The 15,398-nt window shown below is 40.3% G+C and overlaps 1 protein-coding gene across 1 annotated transcript in view; it reads right to left on the reverse strand.

The window, feature by feature from the left end:
- BTBD8 (BTB domain containing 8) overlaps positions 1-14,354 on the reverse strand; it is a gene marked incomplete at its 5' end in the record, with an annotated part of 36,491 nt that extends 22,137 nt beyond the window's left edge. Inside the window, 4 exons of the mRNA XM_082484478.1 lie at positions 2,992-3,109; positions 3,977-4,248; positions 13,980-14,165; positions 14,245-14,354. Of these exons, the coding sequence (XP_082340604.1) occupies positions 2,992-3,109; positions 3,977-4,248; positions 13,980-14,165; positions 14,245-14,354 (686 nt within the window). The remainder of the gene's footprint in view (positions 1-2,991; positions 3,110-3,976; positions 4,249-13,979; positions 14,166-14,244) is intronic.
- Positions 14,355-15,398: the final 1,044 nt, after the last annotated feature.

Here is a 15,398-nt window from a genome sequence, read left to right on the forward strand (position 1 = left end):
AAATCTTTGCCCTTTATGCATTAAGGTGTTATCTGTGTACTGCACACCTTTTCTTCCACTATGTTTGGAATTTCAAAATATGCTAAAGAAAAAACAGTATTCTACATTTCTCAAAGCTTGTTCCTAGTTCCTTCACACAGGATGTTAGTATAACAAGCATTTTCCTTTTATATAATATAAAATTGCAAATTTATTTCTTCTGGTTTATTTACCAAATAACAGTAAATAACCTTGTTTATACAGCCCCATTTTAACCAAATAATTACATCCTGAATTTCTTAAATTCTTTTTATACTACAAAATGTATAATTATTAAAATGAAAAGGGAAGTATGAAACGTCTCTTACTTGAAATTGGCTGTCCACCTACCAGCACATCCTAAGTCAAACAAACTTGATATTAACATATGATAGAACAATATGATGCGTGTTTCCAGCACTATTTGAGAAGAGCTATCAATTACTTCTTTTTAGACTTATTACCATCAGTTATTCAAAAGTCATAACTGTCCATAAAGGAGCTAATTCGATTTACTACTACTTCCAAAGACAATAAAGAAACCCCAGACCAGTAGTCTGTGTAGCTCAGTATCTCCACCAGTATCACAGTCTTCAAAAAAACAGATGAGAAGACCTTTGCAACAGGAACTTCTTAAGGTGGAAGTGGAAGGGCAAAAAGGAAGACAGTAGATGAAAACTGCTTTATGATTTCAGCCTTCCAGATTTACACCAGTTCCCTGTGTGTATATATATCTTTATATATCTTATCTGGGCTACTGCAGCCGTAGATAATATTCTCGTATATACAATTTTTTCCTGACACTTACAAAGCTTCCTATTATTTATAGAATTACTTAATGTCGTGTATTTCCTGTGGCAGAAAAAGCAAAGTGTTATATTAGGCATGAGAATCCTTTCTTTTACATGTATTTGTTGGCTCTTAAAATGTTTCAGAGCACTCTGATTTTGTGTAGGAAGTAGTAAGAAGAATGCTATTTATGGTTTCTTTTCTCATCATTATATATTCTGGAATCTCTCATCTCTCTTCCCTCCTCCTGCTTCAGAAGTCTCAATACATTAAATTAGGAATTTCTCGCCCATTCCTCCTATGATTCATCCAGCAATAATAATGAAGCTTTTACAGAATACTTCATATCTCAGTGAAATATGTCCACACGTAAAGGGGTACTACATCACAACTTTGAGTATGTGAAGTTCTGAATATACACACGATCTTGTTTTTATAAGATACAATAACACAATATCATGGAGATATGAAATACACTATCTATGATTTTGTCATCCTCTTCCAAATAAATTTTAGTAACAAACAGGGCTAGATCAAGTGCAAGAGCATAGTTGAAGTGGATATTTCAAAGACTCATTTAAAATAAGACGGCTACTCAGTAGAATATGGACAAGTATGTATTACATAAATATACATTGATAAAATTTGAACTTATAAAATACGTGGAGATACCAAAATGAATTTGAAGTAAATTTATCTGTGCTTTCCTACTGTCATGGTTTGTGCCCCAAGTTTATTACTGAACAAATTGACTTGCTCCACTGAGACCTCTGTAAGAATACAACACAGCACAAGGAAGATGTAACTTGGCAACTCTCTCAGAGCACTGCTGCTCACACTGTGAGGTCTACTGGAAGTTCATGGGACCTCATAAGAAAATAAGGAATGCTAAGATAAGTCGGTGGGAAAGGGTGGTGGCTTAAACTATGTCGTGTTTGAGAACTTAAAAAAAAAACCCAAACAAACAACCCTTCAAATAAATCAATCATACGGAATCAATATGAAATACTGGTGCTTTCACCACAATTATAAGTTAGATTTCCCTTATTCACTCCTACTGTTCACATGATGCAGTATTAAAACAAGCAAGTCCTGTGCCTGTTTCAGAATATCCTTGTTTTCTCTATGATTTACCGCTTTATTTTTTGATGCTGGTTAGACTAGATACACTGCTCCAGGCAATAAGTGGCCTAAATTAACGAAGATCTGCTGATGGAATCTTTTTGTTGACTTTCTTTTTGCATTAAAATATTTGTTTCTCAAAGTTATGAACCTGAGAACATGTCTTCTAATAGTGTAGACCAGAAGAAAAAAAGCGTGGCTAACTACACTACATTCTGGAAATTTAGTATATATCCTAACTCTATTATTAAAAAAAATATATTATTATTAAAAAAACCCCTATTATGACATATCTTCTGGAAAGATATTTGCCATGTCAGTAATACAAACCTCCCCACCGGTTTTGTGTTGAGAAAGTACTAAAAATAGCGGAGGTTTTTTATAATCTCTCAGTTATTTATATATTCAAAGGGAACAAAATACAGGCTGTCTAGTTTGCTATCTCAAGTCAAACAGACTCATATCAAAGGTGCAAGGAATTGCACTGACACTTTAATTTGCTTTCCCAAGCTACAGAAGTCAAATAAGCCAAAGTTCTTAAATGGTCTTGGACTTTAGCTCTAATAAAGGCTGCTGACAATCTTTACATCTACATGACTGAAGTAATGAAAGTAAAAATCACATTCTGTATGCACAGATTCTGAAGAGCAGAAAAAAAAATTACTACTCCAGAAATGTTATACCTGTATGGTAATTTTATTCAGCATTAATAGCTAAATAGCTTGTTAATAGATTTTTCATTTTCTTCAGAGAGCACAGATTGTTTAAAAAAAGGTAGCAAGGAAAACCTACAGGGTGCTTATACATGAGTATACTCATTGTAAACTCATTGTATGAGTTTACAATGGCAATCCTGAAAGTGCTAAAACCGCATTTGTTTCCACAATAGTTATCATTAATGAGAGAAATAATTTTCAATAGTATCAAAGTATGCCCACTTCACACATAAGACCTAAAAACTATAACAGTTCGCAGCTAGATAACAACACCAGCAATAACTTACTATAGATTTTATACTGGAAGGATTTTGGTTGAAAAACTTTACAGTACATACTTATGTACCTGTGAGCTTGAAAATCTTTGCCTTCTATGCAAATATTAATATCTGGACAACAGCACTTCTTGTAGAGCATCATTAAGTCTTCTCCTAACACAGATGCAGTTTCTAGTTTTGAATTACCTGCAGATGGGGAGAAATAGCTATTTTCACTTTGTCCGGTGTAGACTAGAGTATTGACAGTACACAGACAACTTACAATATTTGAAAAGAAATATTTTTTAATATTGCATATTCAAGCTAGAATTTTCCTTGAAAGGTTTTCCAGATCTTACATTTTACTTCTCGTTTTGAGATATCGGAAATTTCACCAGTGCTTCATATTTAAGTAAGAAGTGCTACAGGTACTCCGTTGTAAGATTATATAGCCAGTTCATTTTTTTCTACAGACATCTGGTACCTCTGCATTAAAGAAAAGTAGACTCTGAAGAAGTTCAGGGTCATGCAGTGCTACAAGCTTCTGCCTGAACAGTTGTTGCTTGATCCTATCTTACTGACACAGCTGTAGCAGGCAACACCTCTGTTGTAGATGCAGTTACACATTTCCTCGTGTTACTTATTTCATTCACAGTTGTTGTAGGGAAGATTCCAAAATCCTCATAAAACAACAGTGGAACTAGCATAATTTGCTAGAAAAGGAAAGGAATGGAGAGATTCTGCTCTGTGAAATCCCACATGGTAAGGACTCAAGTTTGCTGTATTACAGAGAAAAGACGGGACACAATGCTGATGAACATGCCCGATGCCTGGCAAGTGCTGTCAGATTCGTTATGCTACACACTGGCTGAGAAGTCCTCCTGCCAAACATCTGCAGCAGTTCCTTTTTTCAAAGTGTGAGAGAATGAGGTAGATCATAGCAAAGAATATCCATGTAAGCTGTGTTATAACAATGCCTTTAACCTTTGCCTGCATTTTTACATCTATATAAGTCTTTGGATAATTATTTAAAGAAAATAAAATCAACAAACAAAAGTAAAATTCCAAACCTACCTGGAGGGACATTGTTACTTTCTGCATCAACGACTACGTCTGGAATTTCCTCTTCAATACAAGATGAACAAGCAACTTCTTTCTCCACAGCTCCACTTGGAGTATTCTGATCAACAGGTGTTCTTTTGCCATCTCCAATACTATTTACATTTGTTTCAGTGTTCTGAAGAGTAGCAATGTTGTTTTCATGTATTAATTTGGGTTCCCATACTTTTTTCATCATAGCCAGCTCTTCAGCTTCTTTAAGATTTTTATCAGATGAATACACAAGCCTAGAAGATGACACTAAGTTTACTCCTGTAATTTTTTAATTGATCAAAACAAACAAACAAGAAATGACATTTTTTTTTGTCTAACAAAGTTCATGACCAGAAAACAAAAGCTGGACTCTACAGTGCTTAATAATAATAAAAAAATCCTCTTTAAAAATCTATCTGTGGAAAACTTATTTCTGCAATGCTTGAAAAAGCATACACAAGCACTAGACGTAAAATGTAATAATATCAGGCTAAAAGGAACAAAATTTTCTCTCTCTCACTTTGCTTTTTTAATTAAAGAAACTTTTGTCTGCTCCTTATAGCTCATCTACTGGCAAAAGCAGAAGCAAGCTGTATCAGTAATGACAGATGACCTATTTATAAGTCTTAGTATGACCAAAAAAAGGCATTTGATTGTCCTTTAATATCATCAAATTCACAAACCCAAAAATATAAAAACCTTCTAACATCAAGATTACAAGTACAAAACCATAAGAATGGTACAGAGATATAAGCGAATGGTATTAGAGATCATAGAACAGTTTAAGTTGTAAGGGATCTTAAAGATCATCTAGTTCCAACCCCCCTGCTGTGGGCAGGGACATGTCCCACTTGACCAGGTTGCTCAAAGCCCCATCCAAACCGGCCTTGAACACTTGCAGGGATGGGGCCTCCACAACTTCCCTGGGCAACTTGTTCCAGTGTCTCACCACACTCATAGTGGAAAATGTCTTCCCGATATCTATTCTAAATCTACTCTCTTCCAGCTTGAAGCCATTACCCCTCATCCTGTTGCAACAGGCCCTTGTAAAAAGTCCCTCTCCAGCTTTCTTGTAGGCCCCCTTCAGATACTGGAAAGCTGCTATAAGGTCTCCCCAGAGAGCCTTCTCTTCTCCAGGCTGAACCACCCCAACTCTGTCAGCCTGTCTTCATAGGAGAGGTGCTTTAACCCTCTTATCTTCCTGGCCTTCCTCTGGACCCACTCCAACAGGTTCATGTCCTTCTTATGTTGGGGGTTCCAGAGCTGGACACAATATTCCAAGTGTGTGGGCAGAATCCCCACCCTCAACTTGCTGGCCACACTTCTTTTGATGCAAGCCAGCATACGGTTGGCCTTCTGGGCTGCAAGTGTACATTGCCAGCTCATGTTGAGCTTCTCATCCACCAACACCCCAAGTTCCTCTCCTCAGGGCTGCTCTCGATCCATTCTCCATATAAATTTTAATTTCAAAGGAAGTGCTTGAAAGCATGAAAATTTGCAGTTAAGATTACCCAAGAGCTTTCACTTTGCCCGTATAGTCATTCCCACTTCCCACCTTCCCATCTGTTTTGCCAGCTTATTTTTGGATCAAGATCTGGAAAGGCTAACAAAGCCTCTGCAGCCTCTGACTGCAAAGATCTTGTATTTATAGAAAGACACTGCACTCCAGCAACTTAACGGAGCCTTAAAAAGTCAATATGAACTGATAACATGCTTCATCTATATGGTATGAAACCACTGATAAAGTTACCAAAGTTTAACAGAAGAACTACAGTTACTTTGGATTTAGCAGACATGTACTTACAGATCTGCATTTAGTCTCTCATTCCATGGCAAAGAGGCTTTATTGTTAATACTGGGAACACAGTAATTTGAGTATTCTATTTGAACACTGTCCTCTAATGGCACAGAGAAAACATACAAAGAAATCATCTTCCTTCTTAAGTCCTGTACTTAAAGGACTGAGTGAGGGAGAATTTTTTTTGTCTGTGTGATACAGGTTTGTACCAAGAGAGAATGACAAGAAACAATAACATAGGGAATTTTAACATTTTATTAGATTTTGAAAGCAAAGGCCAGGAAAACATGTGACAGGAGTAAGAAAATTTCACATTGAAAGAGTAAGATTGGTGGACCCTCTTTACATAGGTTTTTAAGGTTGTACCTGTGTGTGCTTTCAGAACTCCTAATCTGTGAACTTGGTTTGACCATCTATTGCTTTTCATATTTACAGTACTTAACATCTGTGTTTTACAGCTCTATGGCAGTAGGACTCAAGAACAGAAATTCAGAGTAGAAACCCACTTAACCTAGAGATGTCAAAATTCCACAGAAGTATTCTGAAGTTTCCTCTTCAAGTAATTTCTCCCAAGAAATTTCACTTAAAGTCACATAGACAATGCCACCACTAGACAAAATCCAATCATTCACACTTCACACCTGCACCTTCAGTGGATGTAAGCAAATACCACAATTACAGAAGTAAACTGGTAACATATATTGAATGTGGAAAAACTGCAGGAAGACGCATAGTAAGAGTTTGTTGAAAGAAAACTGCCATTCATAACACGTTAAATTTGCACTGGAACTTTACTTACCTTTCTGTTGCTACATAGTTATTGCATATTCAACATGTAAACACAGTGCAAATTGACTTGGAGGGAGAACAAAAATTAGCAGCAACAGATACACTGCTCTGCCATAAATTCACTGTTTTAATATTCTTGCTTACATTCTGCCAGTAACTGAAAAACATATCCACAGGGAATCTGATAAGCTAAGCAGTGAGGCAAAGATCTCCTGGGAATCCTCGGGGCATTTTCAGATAATCTACATAAGAAACCTGAGGAATGCAATTGTATTATCACTAGGGCTTAAGTCAATACAAATGGCACCCTTACCACAACAAGGAATTCTGTAAATAAAACAAGTGTAAGTGGCACATTGTTAAACCAGAACTAAGTAACTGGTTTCTAGATCTGAAAAAGTTATTCTATTAGAAATAATCTTTCCTGTAAAAAGTCAAGAAACCTTGATTATTTCAGTTAATGTTTAAAATCCAGCCACAGTCCAGATTTATTACTTCTGAAAACTCAGCAGAATATTTGTATGTTACAGTCCTGCTTAATACAGACTGTAAATTCACTACTTTGGAAGACTCATGGAGGCATCCATTATTCTGCTTTACAGGGAGCAATAATGTTTTTAGCACATCTTCTAGAAGTTTTCCTTTGTCTCAGTTAAATCTCACTAGATGTTCTTTCCAGAACGGAAGATTCTGCAGTTTTCTAAAACCTGCTATAGAAAACTTTGCTTGGCAACACCCTTTACTTTATAGGCTTGTTTCTAAAGGCAGAGTGAAGTTTTCTAGACTGTCTTCTACAGAGTATCAAATGGCACCTTACTGCATAAATAAAAGCTAGGGAAGCCTTTTATCCACAGCAAAATGCATAGCTCAGACCTTGAAGCTCAGATGTTTTAGTGATAATGTAAAACCATCTCTTTAAAACCCAGTTGCCGTAAGAAACCAGGACCCTTACTGCAGAATTATATGAATAGTTTTTACTGTTCCAAACCTCTTGAATAGGCATCATTTCAATGGGACACCTTAGTTTAGTAAGTTTAAGTGCAGAAGATTACAATTCTATAAAGTTATAAACGTCTTTAAAAGCATGAGGAACCCATTTTGATTGTTATTTCCAAGAACACCAAAAGTCACTGGAATTAACACTATCATCACCAAACTTTATTGAAAGCTGTTAAGACAGCCCCTCCTATTGTCCCTAAGTGGTTGTTACCCAAATAAATAAATTAAAAAAAAAAAAAAAATCACAATGAATTAGACATTCCTGTTTCAAATGCTCTCTACAGCAGCTTCCATTTGCTCTGAGTAAGAGTTCTTCACTGAGAGCCCATCTGGACTTGACAGTTACCCGCCAGCTTCTCCTTACCCACATTATCCTTAAAGTTATACATATACTTCATGGATGTCACTAGAGAAGTGCTTTTGAGTTCTTAGATACTTGCTGTTTAAACAGACAGGATCTTGTATATGTTGTTATTGCTATGTTGTGTATATGCCCAGATTTGCAGAGCATTAGTAAGGAGATTACAAAGCAGGCCCAAACAAAAGCCATTAATGCCAAGGGAGAGGATTTTTTTCCCTCCCGGATCTTGATTATTTTTTTTCCTATCAGCTAGCAACACAGGCTGATTTTTTAATGCTAAAGTCTATCAGAAAATCAGAAGCGTCTCTGTCATAAATACTATGGATAGCATGAAGCTGTCAGTACAAGAGTCCAACACATATGAAAAGAGGAAATTCTGCTGTTTGACAGTACATCAGTTTAATTGCCCTGAAAGAAAAGACACTACAGCAGTCTTAGAATAGAGGGACGAGTACAGATGCCCAAAACAGGATACTTACTTAGTAGTGTAGAGGATAATGCAATTAAAAACAGACAAATCAGATAATGTTTTTCTTTTATTTTCAAGTTGTATAGATGCTGTGTGTTGTTTTCAATAGAACTTGGTATGGCACATACCAGAACTCCATGTAGTAACTAGATTAGCAGTGAAATATCTTCTGTACATGTGTAAAATACCATATTATACAGTTTTACTTAGATATGTTATCACAATTAAATGCCCAAGTAAAACCAATATCTATTAACTTCCTACATTCTCAGCATTGTCTTTATTAACGGAAGTCTCTGAACCACTCCCTGCTCATGGTTTTGATGCATTGATGTCTCTGGCAAACTCAGATGCAGACAAATACTCTCATACACTGCATTTAACCTTGGTGGACTTGCAAAAATATTTCAGCAATACACGTATAGCAGTGAATCTTTGTTAATGCAAGTTAGGCATGTCACATGCACAACTTCAACCTACCTTAATCACTTAAGATTCTTCCATTTCCCTTTAGATTTGCCAAAAGAACTGCTCTATTTTTGCAGCCAAGATGGTTATTTTAGCCTAATTGATTTCTTGAGATGAGTATTTCAGTAAATTTCTTCTCTTGAGATGCAACATCAATTGCTTTGCTGCCTCACACAGATACTGATTAAATTTTCTGTTTTCTTGTGTTTTCTTCTTCGGCAGAAGAATCTGGCCCTTAAGCAATCATGGTCCCAGTGAAAGTTTTCTACCCATTTCTCACATAAATTGATTTTTTTTTTCTCCTTGAGGCATAAATCCATGGTATTAAGATACTATGTCTTCCAAAGTAAGATGTTAATATCACACACATACTGGATATACTGCGACTTGACAGTTTAGCTTCTCAACTTCTGCTGAGAAATTGAGATTAGATATAAACATGGATCAAAAAAAAAATCCAATAAGAAAAGAGACAAATTCATTGTTTCTATGTATGTGGAAAGGAGATAAGGTTGGCATTGTTTGGCAGGTGTTTAAAGCCTGTTTTCATCAAAAGAAACAAGGCATCATGGTGAAAGCTTTCTTCTCCAAACAAGAAATAGCACAAAATCTAAACTACAAGCTGCATGTATCATTTTACTTATTTCTCTCCCTCCCACCTTCCTTGCTTAACAAAATCTAATTATTCTCAATGACTAGCTTAACTCATGTTTATAACCACAACAAACTAAATTGGTGCTGTAGTAACAAACTCCAACTAGACAGCATGGTTGTATGAACAAAAGCCATTAAGTTAAAACATCTTAGCTATTCAGAGGAGCAAATTCCTTAATCTCTTAATTTGGGAAATAAACACTTTCGTTCACAACTTTCTCGGTTTTCACTGTTCACTGGAGATGAGCCTTTACAGAGCATTTTAGCTTCTGCAATTCAGGATTTATCATTTCACAAATTTTAAGACAAGTCACATCAAATTTCCCATACTGCCCATATTTATAGGGCAGGGTTTTTTAGGTTTGTTAATTCCACTTGTTTTGTGAGGGATGATTTTTTTCAGCTGCATTGCCAATTCCCTTATGTCTTAATACAAGGGAAAGAATAGTTGTTGAGCCGTAAAACGGACCCGCAAGTGCCACAGGAAGCTCTTTTTGCTTGTTTTCAAGTTACATGACTCAGTCACTCAGAGAAGATACTCCTTGCACGGAAGGGTACACCACATCAACAGGCAAGAGGATAAAAGGGAAGGATCATATTAGAGTAAACTGCATAACCCACAAAATTTCAAGAACATGGGAGGCATGCTATTCTTCTGAACTAGAGTGGTCTGCGATCATAACCCACTAGAGGGGAGTGCAGAAGCCTAGATATTAAAGGTAAGATTGCTGAGGCATAAGCATAAAGAAATTCAGTGTACATGAGCAGAAGTCACATTTGTTTCCTCCAAAATAGCCAGTATCTGATGGGATTACGACAGCCTAGCAATCAGTAAGAATATTTTCACCTACAAGTTGTTTAAAGAAATGTTTCCCCTTTTCACTGCTTTGTACTCCAATGTTATGGAACTGTAACTGGGAATTGTATTTAAAGAACAAATATTCCCAAACAAGTTGTGTTGTATTTGGTGCAACTGCTTTACAAAAACCTCACATGCAAGTGAAGGTCAAACTGAAAATAGAGCTAAGCCATCATCTTCTGTAGTGTCAGTCTGATGGCACTCAGTCTGATGGCATGTAATTTTAACAGGTATCCCACCTTATCCCACCTGACAGACACGAGCAACAACGAGACTGCAAGAGGTGTGACTAAGTGGCAGATGAAACTGGAACAACACTATAGGGTATCTGGTGTATTAATAGCAGTTGCTACAGCCTAAAATTTATTCTACAAAAGAAAGGTGTGCATAGAGTCTACAGAAAGAAGTTACTGTCATCATGCTGTCCAGGAGTTTACCTTCAAGAATGCTTTTGTGTGCACTTAAGCTAGATGTAGCATCCTTCTACTGCCTGATACAGAACTACACAAACAACACGGTCGAAGCCTTGGCTGGTCTACTTTGAATCAACTGCTGGTGCTGCAAATTAACCCCCGTGGCAGTAAACGTCACAATGACAATTGTATTCTTTTGTATTTCATGCGTATTTATTGCTTTTTAACTGGATCTGTCATTAGGTCCTTCTCTGTCCTTCTTCAAATCAGATCCCTTTAATACAAGTATCAGGAGACAATAACAACTAGATTTTTATTTCTCAAGCTATATTTTTCCTACCAAAATGGTAAAAGCAGTTTGCCTCTCAAAAGGCAAGACATTAACGATCTAATGATCTGTGACAGACTATTATCCTTCAGGGATGCTAAATTGCTCACTTCTTGAGGCAGACTGCAGAACCCTGCTTGCGCAGTCATCTCCTGCCATTGACATACTTGCAATTGTTGACCCTTTTGTAGTTGTGTTATGAAGAGTGACAGAAGGCTATTGTAGGGCAGAGTCAATACCTTAGCTTCATTGGGCAAAAACGTAGGGTGAATAGCATCTACAACAGGGATGCTGCACTTCTTGGTGACCAGCAGTTTCTTGCTGATGTCCTCAGACAGTTCAAGTAGGAAGGAAACAAAGCAGTGCTCCATTGCTCATCTATTTCATGCTGAGGCTATGCAGAAAAAGTAGCATGAAGTTCACCATGTCCTCCATCCTGCTCAAAAATACTTAGAAGTTTGGCAAGAGGAGCTGCACGGCCTTCAGCACACAAGTGATGTGTAGCCTACATCTCTCCCCATTAAGACAGACAGAGGCCCAAAGGAAGTATGTCTCACTGAGATGCATGCCAGATACAGACTGTGAGAAAAAAATCCCTAAATCCCCAAGGAAAGATCATTTTTTACTTGGGAAACTAAAATAAAAGCTGAACACAAACAGGAAAAGGAATGAGATTTTGTTAGAGCTTTGATGGACTCTTTAACACTGTACCAGCATTCCACTTCTGTTCTACAGAGAAACAGTATTTATAAGCAGAAAACTTAGAACCTTTATAGAAGACTGGAAGACTGCAAATATCTCTCAGGAGCTCAGCCATAGCTACGGGTCTTTGCTACAATTCATCACAGGGATTCACATCCTTCAGGAACTAGGCTAGCTTTCAGGCAACCTCAAGCTGCAATTTAAGGCACTGTTTTGGATTTTCGATCCAATTCATTCTCATGTTAACAGTAAGAAACCACTGAGATTCAACAGCTACTGATATTAGCAGAAGTCATCAGTCCAACAACGAAATTAGGCACTTTTCAACCAAAGCTGCTTCCTTTCCTTGGTTCAAAGCAGTTCACTGTAGTCGAACTCCAGTGCACTGTCACAAAATATGCTAGCTTAGAGGATTCAAAAGCTGAGCTATTAAACAGCACTGAAGACTAAGTTAAGAAAAACCAACCATCTTGCAAAATGCACTTCATATATAGTTTAGAATATAAAGGAAGACTCTAAACTCACATTCAAAAGATAAAAAGTTTATAATTAGATGAGCTGATTTGCGTTTAAAATACCATTTTTCAATATTCAATGGTTTTTCAATACCATGCTTTCTGGAGAACATGGAGAACTCCAGGGACCATTACTTGCTTTACAGCAAACAGACAAAATTGAAAGCAAGTATCAACGAACTGTAGGCATATTAAGTGCTTACATTAGGAAAACAAAGGAATTATATAACAGTATATAAATAATTATTCCCAATAATTATTTCCCAATTTCCAAATTGAAATTATTTGGAGGTTTTTAAATTTGCACTATTATGCTTCTGCATGAAAGTCTTCTGTCCCATCACGTACATGAATGTGAAGCAAATTAATGAAACTGGAGTACTAATGGAGTTAAAAAAAAAAAAAAAAAAAAGAGACAAAACCCATGCTGTTTTATTTCTTACCACTTGTTTTGCTCCTGACAGACTTTGACAGTAACCTAACAAATGCTGTTTATCAGTCTGTTCTAGTGCAGTCATTCTGTGTTTTAGATATTACTCCCAGTTCAAAAAATTTCTTTCATACTTATTTTAACTTTAGTACCCTGAATACATCTTTTTAGCCATCTGCTGCCTTATTTACAAATCTAAGGAGAGACTGAGTGAAAGCAATAGGGAGAGGTCAGCCTTGGTTAATATTTTAGGCGCTAAACTTTAAAACTGCAACACCTTCCCCTTCCTCTTGCCAACACTCTCAAGATCTCACCGGGGCATACATTTTTGAGGCACAACCTGAATTCATCTGAAATCCCAAAGTGCCTATCTATTGCTCTGCTCCTGTGGATGCCTCAAAGTGCCGACGGCTCTGACACCAGCCCTGTTTTACAGAAGGTAGGTGGCACCACCACAGCCTTGCTAGAGAAAAGCAAACGCTGCTCAGTTCTTTGAAAGAAGGATTACAAGCACTTACAGGCAAGGAGGACTGTGAGGTCCGGTAATGGCACCCACCAACACCCCAATGTAGTCACTGAAGTTTTGGAGTGAGATGACGAATATACGCTAACAGCTGGCAATGGGAAAACAGGCTGGCCCTTGCTCACCTCGCACTGGGATCCCAGTTCGGCAGGAAAGTTATGCTTTTTTTGGCCTAGGCCATAGATCAGTAGGAGTTCAGCAATGACCACACAGTTTCTAAGTTCATGCATCCTCTTGACGCATCTTCATCTAACTTGATGAAGCCCTCCTAGGCTTCCATAACTTTTTTTTCTTTTAACATGACACTAGAGTGTTGTTTTTCATTAGGTAATCTTGCTAACAAGGGTATTAGTAGGCACAGACAATTTTAAAGGCTACATTCGGGATTTTTGCTGTGTTTTCTCTTGTTCTATTATGAAGCCTTTACATAAGATAAAAAAACATTCTACAGTGGAGAGTTTACCCATGTGTTGTCAGCAGCAGGATGAAGGCAGAAGAAAATAAGTTACAGGAAAGTCCTCTGCAAGCGCTGCAAGAAGGCTGCAAAGATACCGCTTTGAAGAGGAAAGCTTTAAAACAGGTGTTAACACCAGGAAAACAGAAGAGGAGGGACACAGGAGGGACAGTGCTACAGAAAGCGGCCGGAGTCCGCTGCTCCGCCACGGCCGCGCACTCACCGCAGAAAGCTCCGGACCTCGGCGGGTCCCACGCCGTCCAGTCGCAGCACCTGGCGGGGCGGCCGCCCCCCGCCCAGCCCAGCGAAGAGCCGCGGCGCCCGCGCCAGCAGCACCGCCCGGTGCGCCCGCAGCGCCGCCTCGCCCACGCGAATGGTCACGTCGGAGCGCGTCCCCTCAGCCAGCAGCCTACGGGGAACACACCGTTACCGCCGTGCCCCCCCCGCCCCCGGCCCGGAGCCGCCCCCCGGCCTGCCCCGCCGCCTACCTGCCGAGGTCCTGCCGGAGCTGCTCGGCCAGCGCCTCCTTCAGCCGCTGCCGCTCCACCGCCGCCGGGCCGGGGCCCTTCGGCGCAGCGCCGCCACCGCAGCGCGCCATGTGCCGCCACCCGCTCGCTCCGCGCCCGGCACGGCGGCGGCGACGCGGGGCGGGGATTGACAGACGGTCCCTTAGCGGCGGCGACGACGCCGAAGGGGCGGCCCGCCCTACTCACGAAAACAAGCGGGACGGCGCCCGCCTTCCCGCCAATGCCCGCCCCGCCGAGAGCCCAGGGGCCGCCTCCCAACGCGGCGCGGGAGCCGCACGGTGCGAGCTGCGGCGCCTTCCCCGCTCCCTCTCAGGGGGGCGTGGCCAGCAGTAGTCTCCACCAATGAGGGTCGGCGGCCCTCCGCCTGGCCCCGCCCTTCTCGGTGGGGTGTGGGAGGGCCCGGCCCTCCCCTGCGGCCGGGGCGGTGCCTCCCTGCGGGGAGCAGGGCGGGGTCGGAGGGGTGGGGCTGGCGGGAGAGGCGGGGCTGGCGGGAGGGGCGGGGCCGGCGGGGGGGCGGGGCCAGCCCCGCCAAGCCCAGGCTGCCGCGGGGAGGGAGCTGTCTGCCGGCGGGCCCCGGCGCCCCCGCCCCGGCCCTCGGAAAGGCCCCGTCTTTCCCTGCTGCTCTCTTACCGAAAAGAGCCTGGCTTTTGATTACCGCCCGTTACGCGTCCTGCTCCTGCATACCTCACAGACAGCAGGAGCCGGTACCGGCCTGCAAGCCGGAGCTCCGGTGGGCAGCTCGGTGTGGCAACAGGCCCCAGGGAGCAGGTGCCCTTCAGGAAAAACCACACTCCCCAGTGACGGCTGCCTCAGCAAGAAATTAAACTGCTGCGTAGATGATAAAAGTGACTTTACAACACCTTTCTGAGACAAGGAAGAGCTTTTCCAACCTTATCGTTTAAGTAAAAGCAGCATGTAACCATTTCAGTTGATAAGTGCTGAAAATATTAAGGCAGGTACCAGCTATAGATGGGAAAGGCAAGATCAATACCATTATGACAATACTAAGGGGACCCACACCTCATATTCTGTGAACAGCACACAAGGGAGCAGAGTGCCACCACAAGCTCATACGTGGCTGATGGCTCCTCTCCGTCCACTTTCTTGTGAAGAAC

Source organism: Vanellus vanellus, assembly GCF_965231255.1.
Source record: "Vanellus vanellus genome assembly, chromosome: 5".
Lineage (NCBI taxonomy): Eukaryota > Metazoa > Chordata > Aves > Charadriiformes > Charadriidae > Vanellus > Vanellus vanellus.